This window comes from Oncorhynchus mykiss, chromosome 14, assembly GCF_013265735.2.
Source record: "Oncorhynchus mykiss isolate Arlee chromosome 14, USDA_OmykA_1.1, whole genome shotgun sequence".
Lineage (NCBI taxonomy): Eukaryota > Metazoa > Chordata > Actinopteri > Salmoniformes > Salmonidae > Oncorhynchus > Oncorhynchus mykiss.
Genome location: NC_048578.1, coordinates 33,014,686 through 33,033,271, shown reverse-complemented (window position 1 = coordinate 33,033,271; position 18,586 = coordinate 33,014,686). Strand labels below are relative to the sequence as shown.

Sequence of the window (18,586 nt, the reverse complement as noted above, 5' to 3'; positions counted from 1 at the left end):
GCACAGCTACAGGTCTCCATAGCCTGATCCCAGATTAGAGCACAGCTACAGATCTCCATAGCCTGATCCCAGATTAGAGCACAGCTACAGGTCTCCATAGCCTGATCCCAGATTAGAGCACAGCTACAGGTCTCCATAGCCTGATCCCAGATTAGAGCACAGCTACAGGTCTCCATAGCCTGATCCCAGATTAGAGCACAGCTACAGGTCTCCATAGCCTGATCCCAGATTAGAGCACAGCTACAGGTCTCCATAGCCTGATCCCAGATTAGAGCACAGCTACAGATCTCCATAGCCTGATCCCAGATTAGAGCACAGCTACAGGTCTCCATAGCCTGATCCCAGATTAGAGCACAGCTACAGGTCTCCATAGCCTGATCCCAGATTAAAGCACAGCTACAGATCTCCATAGCCTGATCCCAGATTAGAGCACAGCTACAGGTCTCCATAGCCTGATCCCAGATTAGAGCACAGCTACAGGTCTCCATAGCCTGATCCCAGATTAGAGCACAGCTACAGGTCTCCATAGCCTGATCCCAGATTAGAGCACAGCTACAGGTCTCCATAGCCTGATCCCAGATTAGAGCACAGCTACAGGTCTCCATAGCCTGATCCCAGATTAGAGCACAGCTACAGGTCTCCATAGCCTGATCCCAGATTAGAGCACAGCTACAGATCTCCATAGCCTGATCCCAGATTAGAGCACAGCTACAGGTCTCCATAGCCTGATCCCAGATTAGAGCAAAGCTACAGGTCTCCATAGCCTGGTCCCAGATGAGAGCACAGCTACAGGTCTCCATAGCCTGATCCCAGATTAGAGCACAGCTACAGATCTCCATAGCCTGATCCCAGATTAGAGCACAGCTACAGGTCTCCATAGCCTGATCCCAGATTAGAGCACAGCTACAGGTCTCCATAGCCTGATCCCAGATTAGAGCACAGCTACAGGTCTCCATAGCCTGATCCCAGATTAGAGCACAGCTACAGGTCTCCATAGCCTGATCCCAGATTAGAGCACAGCTACAGGTCTCCATAGCCTGTTCCCAGATTAGAGCACAGCTACAGGTCTCCATAGCCTGATCCCAGATTAGAGCACAGCTACAGGTCTCCATAGCCTGATCCCAGATTAGAGCACAGCTACAGGTCTCCATAGCCTGATCCCAGATTAGAGCACAGCTACAGATCTCCATAGCCTGATCCCAGATTAGAGCACAGCTACAGGTCTCCATAGCCTGATCCCAGATTAGAGCACAGCTACAGGTCTCCATAGCCTGGTCCCAGATGAGAGCACAGCTACAGGTCTCCATAGCCTGATCCCAGATTAGAGCACAGCTACAGATCTCCATAGCCTGATCCCAGATTAGAGCACAGCTACAGGTCTCCATAGCCTGATCCCAGATTAGAGCACAGCTACAGGTCTCCATAGCCTGATCCCAGATTAGAGCACAGCTACAGGTCTCCATAGCCTGATCCCAGATTAGAGCACAGCTACAGGTCTCCATAGCCTGATCCCAGATTAGAGCACAGCTACAGGTCTCCATAGCCTGATCCCAGATTAGAGCACAGCTACAGGTCTCCATAGCCTGATCCCAGATTAGAGCACAGCTACAGGTCTCCATAGCCTGATCCCAGATTAGAGCACAGCTACAGGTCTCCATAGCCTGATCCCAGATTAGAGCACAGCTACAGGTCTCCATAGCCTGATCCCAGATTAGCGTTATTGCTGTGCTGTACATCTAAGAGATGTGGGAGCCTCAGACGCAGATGAAACATGGGCTCCTACCAACACCCTGCTGAAACATAGGCTCCTACCAACACCCTGCTGAAACATGGGCTCCTACCAACACCCTGCTGAAACATGGGCTCCTACCAATTTATTTTTTGAAGAGGGTACTGAAAGAAATTAGAGATATCCAACTTGTTCAATATTTAGCCTCAGGATATGAGGACAAGTTGATTTAGCCTCCAGTCTATTCATAGTTTTAGTGGGAGATGATCAACTATATCGTTACAGTACAGATACAGTAGAGGAAGAGTCTTCTTCACAGAGCAGAGTGAGGGTGGTCTGTTGACTAACAGCCACTACCACACAGAGCAGAGTGAGGGTAGTCTGTTGACTAACAGCCACTACCACACAGAGCAGAGTGAGGGTGGTCTGTTGACTAACAGCCACTACCACACAGAGCAGAGTGAGGGTAGTCTGTTGACCTACAGCCACTACCACACAGAGCAGAGTGAGGATAGTCTGTTGACTAACAGGAACTACCACACAGAGCAGAGCGAGGGTAGTCTGTTGACCTACAGCCACTACCACACAGAGCAGAGTGAGGGTGGTCTGTTGACTAACAGCCACTACCACACAGAGCAGAGTGAGGGTGGTCTGTTGACCTACAGCCACTACCACACAGAGCAGAGTGAGGGTGGTCTGTTGACTAACAGCCACTACCACACAGAGCAGAGTGAGGGTGGTCTGTTGACTAACAGCCACTACCACACAGAGCAGAGTGAGGGTAGTCTGTTGACTAACAGCCACTACCACACAGAGCAGAGTGAGGGTAGTCTGTTGACCTACAGCCACTACCACACAGAGCAGAGTGAGGGTAGTCTGTTGACTAACAGCCACTACCACACAGAGCAGAGCGAGGGTAGTCTGTTGACCTACAGCCACTACCACACAGAGCAGAGTGAGGGTGGTCTGTTGACTAACAGCCACTACCACACAGAGCAGAGTGAGGGTGGTCTGTTGACTAACAGCCACTACCACACAGAGCAGAGTGAGGGTAGAAATAGTACATAAACATTATTGTCACCCACACACCTCTCTGAAATGTACGTTCACAAATAGCTGTTGCATAAAAACAATTACCTTAATTACTTTCTAAACAAAAAAACTAGCTGCTGCCTTTCCAACTGAAATGTAACCATGGGCTGTATTAAATGTATTTTAAAATGCTGCCCATGGCGAGGTAGGGTCTGTCAGTCTTGTCTGGGTAATACATAGAGTTCTATCTCCAGATTCCTCTGTGTTCTAATGGCCAGGACTGTTTGTTTGGATGCTGCATCGCGTTATACACTGGCGGCCCATTGGCTTGAATACTGCATATTTAACTAGCAGGATATTCAGCACAGGGAGAATGAAAGAGGTCCCAACCTGCATATTTAACTAGCAGGATATTCAGCACAGGGAGAATGAAAGAGGTCCCAACCTGCATATTTAACTAGCAGGATATTCAACACAGGGAGAATGAAAGAGGTCCCAACCTGCATATTTAACTAGCAGGATATTCAGCACAGGAAGAATGAAAGAGGTCCCAACCTGCATATTTAACTAGCAGGATATTCAACACAGGAAGAATGAAAGAGGTCCCAACCTGCATATTTAACTAGCTGGATATTCAGCACAGGGAGAATGAAAGAGGTCCCAACCTGCATATTTAACTAGCTGACTATTCAACACAGGGAGAATGAAAGAGGTCCCAACCTGCATATTTAACTAGCAGGATATTCAGCACAGGGAGAATGAAAGAGGTCCCAACCTGCATATTTAACTAGCTGACTATTCAACACAGGGAGAATGAAAGAGGTCCCAACCTGCATATTTAACTAGCAGGATATTCAGCACAGGGAGAATGAAAGAGGTCCCAACCTGCATATTTAACTAGCAGGATATTCAGCACAGGGAGAATGAAAGAGGTCCCAACCTGCATATTTAACTAGCTGGATATTCAACACGGAGAATGAAAGAGGTCCCAACCTGCATATTTAACTAGCAGGATATTCAACACAGGGAGAATGAAAGAGGTCCCAACCTGCATATGTAACTAGCTGGATATTCAACACAGGAAGACATTTCTGACATCACATATCATCATCAGCTCTACACTACATCTCCTGTAGTCTCCTAACCCCAGAGGTCACCTCTACACTACATCTCCTATAGTCTCCTAACCCCAGAGGTCACCTCTACACTACATCTCCTATAGTCTCCTAACCCCAGAGGTCACCTCTACACTACATCTCCTATAGTCTCCTAACCCCAGAGGTCACCTCTACACTACATCTCCTGTAGTCTCCTAACCCCAGAGGTCACCTCTACACTACATCTCCTATAGTCTCCTAACCCCAGAGGTCACCTCTACACTACATATCCTATAGTCTCCTAACCCCAGTCATCACCTCTATACTACACTACATTTCCTATAGTCTCCTAACCCCAGAGGTCACCTCTACACTACATCTCCTATAGTCTCCTAACCCCAGTGACATGTTGTGTTGCTGTGTGTGAAGTCACTGTGAACCATTTGGCTGATGAGGGTTATAGTGCCATAGTCACGTCTCAACTCCCATGTTGCCTCTAAAGATTGGTGTAAATCTGATGCACTCTTTACCAGACAACATAAGGAGGAGGATCTGCTCAGAGAGAGAGGGAGAGAGAGAGGGGGGGGGGGGAGACAGAGACTCTAATTTCTGCTGACGACATCTTCTCTGTTTCTCTTTCCGTTCACTGCTCTCTCTCTCTCTTCCCCACAACCTCCCATTTCGCTCTCTTACCCTCCTCCTTCACCTCTCTTCCTCCCTCTCTCTCACTTTCTCTCCATCCATCCCTCCCTCTATGTCCTCCTGCTATCTCTGTCATCCTGAAGGAGACCATCTGTCCCCTTCCCACCCTCTGTGGTTGGACCAACAGGGAGTAAGAGAGAGGAGAGCTGGAGTATATTGGCTAGAGATTGTCTGGTAGAGCATATTGGCTAGAGATTGTCTGGTAGAGCATATTGGCTAGAGATTGTCTGGTAGAGCATATTGGCTAGAGATTGTCTGGTAGAGCATATTGGCTAGAGATTGTCTGGTAGAGCATATTGGCTAGAGATTGTCTGGTAGAGCATATTGGCTAGAGATTGTCTAGTAGAGTATATTGGCTAGAGAGTACAGTCGTGGCCAAAAGTTTTGAGAATGACACAAATATACATTTTCACAAAGTCTGCTGCCTCAGCTTGTATGATGGCAATTTGCATAAACTCCAGAATGTTATGAAGAGTGGTCAGATGAATTGCAATTAATTGCAAAGTCCGTATTTGCCATGCAAATGAACTGAATCCCCCAAAAACTGCATTTCCACTGCATTTCAGCCCTGCCACAAAAGGACCAGCTGACATCATGTCAGTGATTCTCTCGTTAACACAGGTGTGAGTGTTGACAAGGACAAGGCTGGAGATCACTCTGTCATGCTGATTGAGTTCGAATAACCGACTGGAAACTTCAAAATGAGGGTGGTGCTTGGAATCATTGTTCTTCCTCTGTCAACCATGTTTACCTGCAAGGAAACATGTGCCGTCATCATTGCTTTGCACAAAAAGGGCTTCACAGGCAAGGAAATTGCTGCCATTAAGATTGCACCTAAATCAACCATTTATCGGATCATCAAGAACTTCAAGGAGAGCGGTTCATTTGTTGTGAAGAAGGCTTCAGGGTGCCCAAGAAAGTCCAGAAAGCGCCAGGACCGTCTCAGCTGCGGAAACGGGGCACCACCAGTACAGAGCTTGCTCAGGAATGGCAGCAGGCAGGTGTGAGTGCATCTGCACGCACTGTGAGGTGAAGACTTTTGGAGGATGGCCTGGTGTCAAGAAGGGCAGCAAAGAAGTCACTTCTCTCCAGGAAAAACATCAGGGACAGACTGGTATTCTGCAAAAGGTACAGGGATTGGACTGCTGAGGACTGGGGTAAAGTCATTTTCTCTGATGAATCTCCTTTCCGATTGTTTGGGGCATTCGGAAAAAAGCTTGTCCAGAGAAGACAAGGTGAGCGCTACCATTAGTCCTGTGTCATGCCAACAGTAAAGCATCCTGAGACCATTCATGTGGGGTTGCTTCTCAGCCAAGGGAGTGGGCTCACTCACAATTATGCCTAAGAACACAGCCATGAATACAGAATAAAGAACTTCTCCCAACCATCCAGGAACAGTTTGGTGACGAACAATGCCTTTTCCAGCATGATGGAGCACCTTGCCATAAGGCAAAAGTGATAACTAAGTGGCTCAGGGAACAAAACGTTGATATTTTGGGTCCACGGCCAGGAAACTCCCCGGACCTTAATCCCATTGAGAACTTGTGGCCAATCCTCAAGAGGGGGTGGACAAACAAAAACCCACAAATTCTGACAAACTCCAAGCATTGATTATGCAAGAATGGGCTGCCATCAGTGTGGCCCAGAAGATAATTGACATCCTGCCAGGACGGATTGCAGAGGTCTTGAAAAAGAAGCGTCAACACTGCAAATATTGACTCTTTGCATCAACTTCATGTAATTGTCAATAAAAGTCGTTGACCCTTATGAAATGCTTGTAATTATACTTCAGTATTCCATAGTAACATCTGACAAATATATAAAAACACTGAAGCAGCAAACTTTGTGGAAATTAATATTTGTGTCATTCTCAAAACTTTTGGCCACAACTATCTATTGGCTAGAGATTGTCTGGTAGAGTATATTGTCTAGAGATTGTCTGGTAGAGTATATTGAGAAGAGATTGTCTGGTAGAGTATGTTGAGTAGAGATTGTCTGGTAGAGTATGTTGAGTAGAGATTGTCTGGTAGAGTATGTTGAGTAGAGATTGTCTGGTAGAGTATGTTGAGTAGAGATTGTCTGGTAGAGTATGTTGAGTAGAGATTGTCTGGTAGAGTATGTTGAGTAGAGATTGTCTGGTAGAGTATGTTGAGTAGAGATTGTCTGGTAGAGTATGTTGAGTAGAGATTGTCTGGTAGAGTATGTTGAGTAGAGATTGTCTGGTAGAGTATGTTGAGTAGAGATTGTCTGGTAGAGTATGTTGAGTAGAGATTGTCTGGTAGAGTATGATGAGTAGAGATTGTCTGGTAGAGTATGTTGAGTAGAGATTGTCTGGTAGAGTATGTTGAGTAGAGATTGTCTGGTAGAGTATGTTGAGTAGAGACTGTGAACTGTGTAAGGAGATGGAGACAGACAGTGAACTGTGTAAGGAGATGGAGAAAGACAGTGAACTGTGTAAGGAGATGGAGACAGACAGTGAACTGTGTAAGGAGATGGAGACAGACAGTGAACTGTGTAAGGAGATGTAGACAGACAGTGAACTGTGTAAGGAGATGGAGACAGACAGTGAACTGTGTAAGGAGATGGAGACAGACAGTGAACTGTGTAAGGAGATGTAGACAGACAGTGAACTGTGTAAGGAGATGGAGACAGACTCTGAACTGTGTAAGGAGATGGAGACAGACAGTTAACTGTGTAAGGAGATGTAGACAGACTGTGAACTGTGTAAGGAGATGTAGACAGACAGCGAACTGTGTAAGGAGATGGAGACAGACTCTGAACTGTGTAAGGAGATGGAGACAGACAGTTAACTGTGTAAGGAGATGGAGACAGACAGTGAACTGTGTAAGGAGATGTAGACAGACAGTGAACTGTGTAAGGAGATGGAGACAGACAGTTAACTGTGTAAGGAGATGGAGACAGACAGTGAACTGTGTAAGGAGATGTAGACAGACAGTGAACTGTGTAAGGAGATGGAGACAGACTCTGAACTGTGTAAGGAGATGGAGACAGACAGTGAACTGTGTAAGGAGATGTAGACAGACAGTGAACTGTGTAAGGAGATGTAGACAGACAGTGAACTGTGTAAGGAGATGGAGACAGACAGTGAACTGTGTAAGGAGATGTAGACAGACAGTGAACTGTGTAAGGAGATGGAGACAGACAGTGAACTGTGTAAGGAGATGGAGACAGACAGTTAACTGTGTAAGGAGATGTAGACAGACTGTGAACTGTGTAAGGAGATGTAGACAGACAGTGAACTGTGTAAGGAGATGTAGACAGACAGTGAACTGTGTAAGGAGATGGAGACAGACTCTGAACTGTGTAAGGAGATGGAGACAGACTCTGAACTGTGTAAGGAGATGTAGACAGACAGTGAACTGTGTAAGGAGATGGAGACAGACAGTGAACTGTGTAAGGAGATGGAGACAGACTCTGAACTGTGTAAGGAGATGTAGACAGACAGTGAACTGTGTAAGGAGATGGAGACAGACAGTTAACTGTGTAAGGAGATGTAGACAGACAGTGAACTGTGTAAGGAGATGGAGACAGACAGTTAACTGTGTAAGGAGATGGAGACAGACAGTTAACTGTGTAAGGAGATGGAGACAGACAGTGAACTGTGTAAGGAGATGGAGACAGACAGTGAACTGTGTAAGGAGATGGAGACAGACAGTGAACTGTGTAAGGAGATGGAGACAGACTGTGAACTGTGTAAGGAGATGGAGACAGACTGTGAACTGTGTAAGGAGATGTAGACAGACAGTGAACTGTGTAAGGAGATGTAGACAGACAGTGAACTGTGTAAGGAGATGGAGACAGACAGTGAACTGTGTAAGGAGATGGAGACAGACAGTGAACTGTGTAAGGAGATGTAGACAGACAGTGAACTGTGTAAGGAGATGGAGACAGACTCTGAACTGTGTAAGGAGATGGAGACAGACAGTTAACTGTGTAAGGAGATGTAGACAGACTGTGAACTGTGTAAGGAGATGTAGACAGACAGCGAACTGTGTAAGGAGATGGAGACAGACTCTGAACTGTGTAAGGAGATGGAGACAGACAGTTAACTGTGTAAGGAGATGGAGACAGACAGTGAACTGTGTAAGGAGATGTAGACAGACAGTGAACTGTGTAAGGAGATGGAGACAGACAGTTAACTGTGTAAGGAGATGGAGACAGACAGTGAACTGTGTAAGGAGATGTAGACAGACAGTGAACTGTGTAAGGAGATGGAGACAGACTCTGAACTGTGTAAGGAGATGGAGACAGACAGTGAACTGTGTAAGGAGATGTAGACAGACAGTGAACTGTGTAAGGAGATGTAGACAGACAGTGAACTGTGTAAGGAGATGGAGACAGACAGTGAACTGTGTAAGGAGATGTAGACAGACAGTGAACTGTGTAAGGAGATGGAGACAGACAGTGAACTGTGTAAGGAGATGGAGACAGACAGTTAACTGTGTAAGGAGATGTAGACAGACTGTGAACTGTGTAAGGAGATGTAGACAGACAGTGAACTGTGTAAGGAGATGTAGACAGACAGTGAACTGTGTAAGGAGATGGAGACAGACTCTGAACTGTGTAAGGAGATGGAGACAGACTCTGAACTGTGTAAGGAGATGTAGACAGACAGTGAACTGTGTAAGGAGATGGAGACAGACAGTGAACTGTGTAAGGAGATGGAGACAGACTCTGAACTGTGTAAGGAGATGTAGACAGACAGTGAACTGTGTAAGGAGATGGAGACAGACAGTTAACTGTGTAAGGAGATGTAGACAGACAGTGAACTGTGTAAGGAGATGGAGACAGACAGTTAACTGTGTAAGGAGATGGAGACAGACAGTTAACTGTGTAAGGAGATGGAGACAGACAGTGAACTGTGTAAGGAGATGGAGACAGACAGTGAACTGTGTAAGGAGATGGAGACAGACAGTGAACTGTGTAAGGAGATGGAGACAGACTGTGAACTGTGTAAGGAGATGGAGACAGACTGTGAACTGTGTAAGGAGATGTAGACAGACAGTGAACTGTGTAAGGAGATGTAGACAGACAGTGAACTGTGTAAGGAGATGGAGACAGACAGTGAACTGTGTAAGGAGATGTAGACAGACAGTGAACTGTGTAAGGAGATGTAGACAGACTGTGAACTGTGTAAGGAGATGGAGACAGACAGTGAACTGTGTAAGGAGATGGAGACAGACAGTGAACTGTGTAAGGAGATGGAGACAGACAGTTAACTGTGTAAGGAGATGTAGACAGACAGTGAACTGTGTAAGGAGATGGAGACAGACAGTTAACTGTGTAAGGAGATGTAGACAGACAGTGAACTGTGTAAGGAGATGGAGACAGACAGTTAACTGTGTAAGGAGATGTAGACAGACAGTGAACTGTGTAAGGAGATGGAGACAGACAGTTAACTGTGTAAGGAGATGTAGACAGACAGTGAACTGTGTAAGGAGATGTAGACAGACTGTGAACTGTGTAAGGAGATGGAGACAGACTGTGAACTGTGTAAGGAGATGGAGACAGACAGTGCATTCTGAAAGAATTTAGACTTCTTGACTTTTTCCACATTTTGTTACGTTACAGCCTTATTCTAAAATGGATTAAAAAAAATCTAATCCTTGGCAATCTGCAAACAATAATCCATAATGACAAAACAAAAACAGTTTTTTATACTTTTTTTTGCAAAGTATAAAAAAAAAAACAGAAATACCTTATTTATATAATTATTCAGACTCTTTGTTATGAGACTCAAAATTGAGCTCAGGTGCATCCTGTTTCCTTTGATCATCCTTCAGATGTTTCTACAACTTGATAGGACTCCACCTGTGGTAAATTCAATTGATTGGACATGATTTGGAAAGGCACACACCTATCTATATAAGGTCCCATTGTTGACAGTGCATGTCAGAGCAAAAACCAAGGCATGAGGTCAAATGAATTGTCCTTAGAGCTCAGATACAGGATTGTGTCGAGGCACAGATCTGGGGAAGGGTACCAAACATTTCTGCAGCACTGAAGATCCCCAAGAGGGCCTTGGTCAGATAGGTGACTCCGATGGTCTGACAGAGCTCCAGAGTTCCTCTGTGGAGTTGGGAGAACCTTCCAGAAGGACAACCATCTCTGCAACATTCCATCAATCAGGCCTTTATGGTAGAGTGGCCAGATGGAAGCCACTCCTCAGTAAAAGACACATGACAAACTGCTTGGAGTTTGCAAAAAGGCACCTAAAGACTCTCAGACCATGAGAAAAAAGATTCTCTGGTCTGATGAAACCAAGATTGAACTCTTTGGCCTGAATGCCAAGCTGGAGGAAACCTGGTACCATCCCTACGATGAGGCATGGTGGTGGAAGCATCATGCTGTGGGGATGTTTTTCAGCAGCAGGGACTGGGAGACTAGTCAGGATCAAGGGAAAGATGAACGGAGCAAAGTACTGAGAGTTCCTTGATGAAAACCTACTCCAGAGCACTCAGGACCTCAGACTGGGGCGAAGGTTCACCTTCCAACAGGACAACGACCCTAAGCACACAGCCAAGACAATGCATTAGTGGCTTCGGGACAAGTCTCTGAATGTCCTTGAGTGCCCCAGCCAGAGCCCGGACTTGAACCGATCTAACAGCTCTGGAGAGACCTGAAAATAGCTGTGCAGCAATGCTCCCCATCCAACCTTAGAGAGGAATGGGAAAAACTCTCCAAATACAGGTGTGCCAAGCTTGTAGCATCAAGGCTGTTATCGCTGTCAAAGGTTCTTCAACAAAGTGCTGAGTAAAGGGTCTGAATACTTATGTAAATGTAATATTTCCATTTTTCCAAAATGTCAATAAAACTGGGTATTGTGTGTAGATTGTAATGTAACAAAATGTGGAAAAAGTCAAGGGGTCTGAATACTTTCCGAATGCACTCTGTTGATGAAGGATTTTTGGAATTTACCATTTACCCAATTCTTATCTCTTTGGTGGTGTTTAGTGGATTTAGTGCCAACCAATGTATTTAATATCTAAGGGAGTGGATTCCATTAAATCCATATTTTCCTGTCTGTTTTTCTGTTTGTGGTGATAATGACCTACTTGTCACGTGACTCTCCAAACTCCCGCCAATTTGGCCACACTCATTCTTTCTTTGTGTTGTTTGTTAAATCACTAACTAAATATATCACCAGTAGTGATACCTATTTCAGTATTCTAGAACGTTAGTGTTACATCGTCCTCTTTTGGCACCAAAACTAAAACGGTAATTTCTGTTCATTCATGAAAGACAGTGAGCTCCAGTGACACGTTTTTGTTGTTGTTTTGGCTCAGTCCTCCAGCACTTGAAATGATACAGTATAATGACTATGAGGTTAACATGCAGATTGTCAGCTTTCATTTCAGACACCGATTACAGCATATTTGAATCCATATCGGCTGAACCGTTTAGAAATTACAGCACGTTTTGTACATAGTCTCCCCCATTTTAGGGAAACAAAAGTATTGGGACAAATTCACTTATGTGTATTAAAGTAGTGAAAAGTGTAGTATTTAGTCCCATATTCCTAGAACGCAATGACGACATCAAGGTTGTGACTCTACAAACTTGTTGGAGGCATTTGTTGTTAGTTTTGGTTGTGTTTCAGATTATTTTGTGCCCAATAGAAATTAAATGGTAAATAAAGTATTGTGTCATTCTGGAGTCACTTTTGTTGTAAATAAGAATGGAATATGTTTCTAAACACTTCTACATGAATGTGGATGCTACCATGGTAACGAATAGTCCTGAATGTATCATGAATAATGATGAGTAAGAAAGTTACAGACACACAAATATCATACGCTCAAGACATGCTAACCTCTCACCATTACAATAACAGGGGAGGTTAGCAATTATACCATTAATATTTTACCTTTATTTATTTATTTAACTAGGGAAGTCAATTAAGAACAAATTCTTATTTTCAATGACAACCTAGGAACAGTGAACTGCCTTGTTCAGGGGCAGAACGACAGATTTGTACCTTGTCAGCTCGGGGATCCAAACTTGCAACCTTTTGATCACTAGTCCAACGCTCTAACCACTAGGCTACGCTGCCTAGAGGTTTAGGCAGCGTAGCCTATAACAAGGGAGGTTAGCATTTTGAGGAGGGTGTGATAGTTATGCCTCTGTAACTTTCTCACTCATGTTTGACTGAAATATTCTGCTTCTACAGAAGATTTCAGACCAAACTGAGGCTCTCTTCTCACTAGCTATTCTTCCTGCAGTGAAGCATGTTCTTATTCATTTAACAAGGCAAGTCAGTTAAGAACAAATTCTTATTTAGAATGACGGCCTACCGGGGAACAGTGGGTTAACTGCCTTGTTCAGGGGCAGAATGAAGATTTGTACCTTGTCAGCTCAGGGATTCGATCTAGCAACCTTTCGGTTACTGGCCCAACACTAGGCTCTAACCACTAGGCTACCCTGCCATCCCATAATGACCATCTTCAGAGAACCACGTTCTAACTTATCGGCAGATAGTGGCTGTCCGGAGCACAAAAAGCAAAGTCAGGGAGCCAAGTGAACGGCTCTTTCACAAAGTCAGGGAGCCAAATGAACGGCTCTTTCACAAAGTCAGGGAGCCAAATGAACGGCTCTTTCACAAAGTCAGGGAGACAAATGAACGGCTCTTTCACAAAGTCAGGGAGCCAAATGAACGGCTCTTTCACAAAGTCAGGGAGACAAATGAACGGCTCTTTCACAAAGTCAGGGAGCCAAATGAACGGCTCTTTCACAGAAGCGATTCGGTTCCCGACGTTCACCTAAAAGATCAGTTCAAAAAGAGCCGTTTGTTCGCGATTGAACCATCACTACCTGTAAGGCAGATTCACTGTTGTTTCTCAAGGGGCGGCTGTGGAATCGTACCCATAGGCTGGCTACCTGTGGCCGGCCGGGTTCTGATTGGATGTGGATGTGTTAAGCCTAATACAGAGACTATTTATTTTGGCTGTTGCCCGTGTAGGTTATATATTTAAGTAATAAGGCACGAGGGGGTTTGTGGTATATGGCCAATCTCAGAGTGCCTGGACACAGCCCTTAGTTGTGGTATATCGGCCATATATCACAAACCCCCGAGGTGCCTTATTGCTATTATAAACTGGTTACCAATCTAATTACAGCAGTAAAAATAAATGTTTTGTCATACCCGTGGCATGTGGTCTGATATACCACGGCTTGTCAGCGAATCAGCATTTAGGGCTCGAACCACCCAGTTTATAATTGCAAATATACAATGACTATTTGCTGATATTTTGTGATATATGGCAACTTCACATTGGATCACCAAGAAGCTAAATAAGTCTTCAATTTGAGCGTGTCAACCTGCCTTCTGCTGATGTCCTGCCCCCCTTACCGCTGCCAAAAGGTGCCTATATTAAGGTGCCTCTATTAAGGTGCCTATATTAAGGTGCCTATATGAAGGTGCCTCTATGAAGGTGCCTCTATGAAGGTGCCTCTATGAAGGTGCCTCTATGAAGGTGCCTACAGTAATACATTTATTTTATTTTTTTTAAGAAAAGGAAAACCTGCACACTGCACTTGCCAGATAGTATCATTTTGTTTTATTCAAGCTTAGGGCAATGTGTCTGTCTTTTCACATTCAACAGAACCTTAATGTATTATTAAATTATTCCCACACACCTGCAACAAGGTAGATCAGATGTAGGGGTGCTTTTCTAAACTTTAACGTCAGGTTTATTCGGATTGTTTAGATTTAGAGGCAGTCAGTCAACTCAATACTCAATGAATGCATGTCTGCATTCGTTTAATTTCCTTTTCCTGTTTGTTATTCCCCGTGTGTGTTCCAAACGGAACCATATTCTCTATCTAGTACACCACTTCTCACCAGGGCACATAGTACCCGATATAGGGAATGGGGAGCCATTTGGGATGCAACCCATGTTGAGGAGGGTTGATGGACACTGAGTTGATTGAGGGGTCCTCTGGGACGTCAGATGATTTAACATTCTATTACCCAACATACAGCTGGGCCTGAGCCCTGGAGACACCGTTATAGAGTGTGTGTGTGTGTGTGCGTGGGTGCGCGTCCCCCTCGCTCTCTCTCTCTCTCTCTCATATGTTTGGTACAGAGCCCTAGAGATGTAGTTATAGTGCCTCAGTGTTAAAATGAATACATTATGTCCCAAAGAGAGGCTCAGTGTCACACGATATCATGTGAGAAGATAGGATTCAGTGGAAATGTCTAGTCCATGTTCTGTACATTGGAAACATGTAGAGCCCTGTAAAACTGCTAACAGCTGATGTGTTCATGTTACTCTCCACTCGAGGTACAAGCCATAGCTGAAGGATTTAGTACTTTGCTTCCATTCAACCACATTAGTGAGGTCAGATCACTGATGTTGAGCGATTAGGCCTGGCTCGCAGTCGACATTCCAATTCATCCCAAAGGTGTTCAGTGGGGTTGAGGTCAGGGCTCTGTGCAGGCCAGTCAAGCTCTTCCACACAGATCTTGACAAAGCATTGGTGTATGGACCTCGCTTTGTGCACGGGGGGAGGCAGCATCCTCCTGGCATTCTCCTGAAATTTGACAAACTGACTTGTTGGTAAGGTGGCACCCTATGATGGTGCCACGCTGAAAGTCACTGAGCTCTTCAGTAATGCCATTCTACTGCCAATGTTTGTCTAGGGAGATTGCATGGTTGTGTGCTCAATTTTATACACATGTCAGCAACAGGTGTGGCTGAAATAGCCGGTGTTTATTTTTTTATCCATTATTTTACCAGGTAAGTTCTAATTTACAGCAACGACCTGGGGAATAGTTACAGGGGAGAGGAGGGGGGTGAATGAGCCAATTGTAAACTGGGGATTATTAGGTGACCATGATGGTTTGAGGGCCAGATTGGGAATTTAGCCAGGACACCAGGGTTAACACCCCTAGTCTTACGATAAGTGCTATGGGATCTTTAATGACCTCAGAGAGTCAGGACACACGTTTAACGTCCCATCCGAAAGACGGCACCCTACACAGGGCAGTGTCCCCAATCACTGCCCTGGGGCATTGGGATATTATTTAGACCAGAGGAAAGAGTGCCTCCTACTGGCCCTCCAACACCACTTCCAGCAGCATCTGATCTCCCATCCAGGGACTGACCAGGACCAACCCTGCTTAGCTTCAGAAGTAAGCCAGCAGTGGTATGCAGGGTGGTATGCATACTTTTGTACACTGGACATGGTGTATTTAACATAAAGCACTTCTACTTATCATTTCTACTTCATGTTCTATATCCTGTAGTAACATCTCTGAACATTTCAATCATGAAGTACAAACAAATTGTTTTGTTTTTGTTGAAATAAAGGCCTACACTAAAGAGGTCATGATTTATGAGGGAACATTTCATCTACATTATTCAGGGCCTCTTAGTTTCCATCTCCCCTGCCTTTTCTCTCAGTGTCACAACACAACAGCACTCATAGATACATGTGGTTCTCATCACGGCGGGTCGATAGACAGGGTGATATGTGATCGTCCAGGGAGGCTCAACATTGATTTCCCATAATGCAGAGATGACATGTGGTCACACAGCCCTTTTATTTTTTTTTACCAACAATCATGTTCTCCAATAAGTCAGCATCTCACTGGAGAGCCAGAGAGCTTGATAGTTTGAGCTAAAAGGGATGGGATAGAATGAGGGGATGGGGGGGATTTGTGGTCTTTGCAAGTTACCTTGACTTGGTAGAAACACTGTAATGTCACTTCATTTGGTCCCTTTTCCATCCTGAAGCTTCACATTGTACAACATACAACACACTGTTACACCGGTGATTCCCGACCGTTCTTTGTCCTTGATGACCCACCTCGAGCTTAACCAAGTAGAGTCAACAAAAAACATATTCATCACCAGGCGTCCAGTCTTCACCTGGGACCCTAAAGGAATCAATCTCAATCAGGTCCAGTCTTCACCTGGGACCCTAAAGGAATCAATCTCAATCGGGTCCAGTCTTCACCTGGGACCCTAAAGGAATCAATCTCAATCGGGTCCAGTCTTCACCTGGGACCCTAAAGGAATCAACCTCAACCAGGTCCAGTCTTCACCTGGGACCCTAAAGGAATCAACCTGAACCAGGTCCAGTCTTCACCTGGGACCCTAAAATAATCAATCTCAACCAGGTCCAGTCTTCACCTGGGACCCTAAAGGAATCAATCTCAACCAGGTCCAGTCTTCACCTGGGACCCTAAAGGAATCAATCTCAACCAGGCGTCCAGTCTTCCCCTGGGACCCTAAAGGAATCAACCTCAACCAGGTCCAGTCTTCCCCTGGGACCCTAAAGGAAAGAACCTCAACCAGGTCCAGTCTGGGACTGAAACAGAATCAATCTCAACCAGGCGTCCAGTCTTAAACTGGAACCCAAAAGGAATCAACCTCAACCTACCTTTGGGAAACACAATTGCATCCCTGTTAGTGTTATATCATTGACTAACCCTGTATCCTCTGTGTCTGTTCCAGGGTTCCTGTCTACAGGAGACCAGGCAGCTAAGGGGAACTACGGCCTACTGGACCAGATCCAGGCTCTGAGGTGGATCAGTGAGAACATTGGATACTTCGGAGGAGACTCCAACCGTATCACGGTGTTCGGATCTGGGATAGGAGCATCCTGTGTCAGCCTGCTCACCCTCTCACACCACTCTGAAGGTAGGAACACACTCTGTCCATGATTAGTATGGGATGGGGGGATTGGGTACTGGATGTCACTGTGTCAGAATCAGTTGAGGAAGTCTGGTATTTAGTGGTATTTACACTGAGCGGGAACTGGAACACGTTGTCGTACAAGACAATACAGAGCATCTCAAACATGCTCAGTTGGTGAAAGAACTGGGACGTTTTCAGCTTCCAGGAATTGTGTACAGATCCTTGCAACATGGGGTTGTGCATTATCATGCTGAAAAATTAGGTGATGGCGATGGATGAATGGCACGACAATGGGCCTCAGGATCTCGTCAAGGTCTCTCTGTCCATTCAAATTGCCATCGATAAAATGCAATTGTGTTCGTTGTCCATTGTATAACACCACCACCACCAAAGGGCACTCTGTTCAGTACGTTGACATCAGAAAACTGCTTGCTCACACGACGCCACTGGCACCTGCATAGATTTAATCTGAGTATGGTCTGGTTTACAGTTGATTTACTGAAATAGATTTAATCTGAGTATCTGGTTTACAGTTGATTTACTGAAATAGATTTAATCTGAGTATCTAGTTTACAGTTGATTTACTGACATAGATTTAACCTGAGTATCTGGTTTACAGATGATTTACTGACATAACTGTTTTTGGGATTTGTTATCCGGAGATGCTTGTGGGGGTAAAGTGGATATCCAGTATCCAGGGACCACCCCCCCTCCCCCAACCCCAACCCTGTATAATGGAACCATCCAAACATCTAATCATGACAGATGTTGCTTATCTAGTGGCTAACATTATGCCTCAACCACTCAATGGAGATGAACTGTCCATGATGGACCTGTTGCACACACAGACACAGACACACACACACACACAGATACAGGACAGGAAGGACAGTATAGATGTCATGCTGCTCTTAACTGCTACCTAACATGATGGACGGACACATGCTGGGTTGTGCTGTGGTTGTGTGCGTGTGCATGTGTGCGTATACTTGGGTGTGTGTGTGTGTGTGTGTGTAGTATGTATTATTTATTAAATCCTTTAATAGTTCCTGGAACTTGTGTACATCTTGATTTATACGGGAAGCTCTATGAGCATCACGGAATTATGGCTCTCTCCGGATATACTGTCCCCTTTCCATTTAGCCAGCTGGGTTCTCAGTACATCCGACAGGAATAAAGAACTCTCCGATATACTGTCCCTGTCCATACAGCCAGCTGGGTTCTGAGTACATCCGACAGGAATAAAGAAGTGCCTGGGAAGAAGGGCGGTTGTGTTTGTTTCATGATTAACTACTGATTGTGACAACGTACAGAAATTCAAGTCCTTTTGTTCACCCAACCTCGAATACCTCACAATCAAA

General features: G+C 44.9%; 1 protein-coding gene across 3 annotated transcripts in view; it reads left to right on the top strand.

The window, feature by feature from the left end:
- LOC110515721 (neuroligin-3) overlaps positions 1-18,586 on the top strand; it is a 450,353-nt gene that overhangs the window by 308,049 nt on the left and 123,718 nt on the right. For all 3 annotated transcript variants that reach the window (XM_036943365.1, XM_036943364.1, XM_036943363.1), the window contains one exon: positions 17,043-17,228. In XM_036943365.1, coding sequence (XP_036799260.1) covers positions 17,043-17,228 — 186 coding nt within the window. The remainder of the gene's footprint in view (positions 1-17,042; positions 17,229-18,586) is intronic.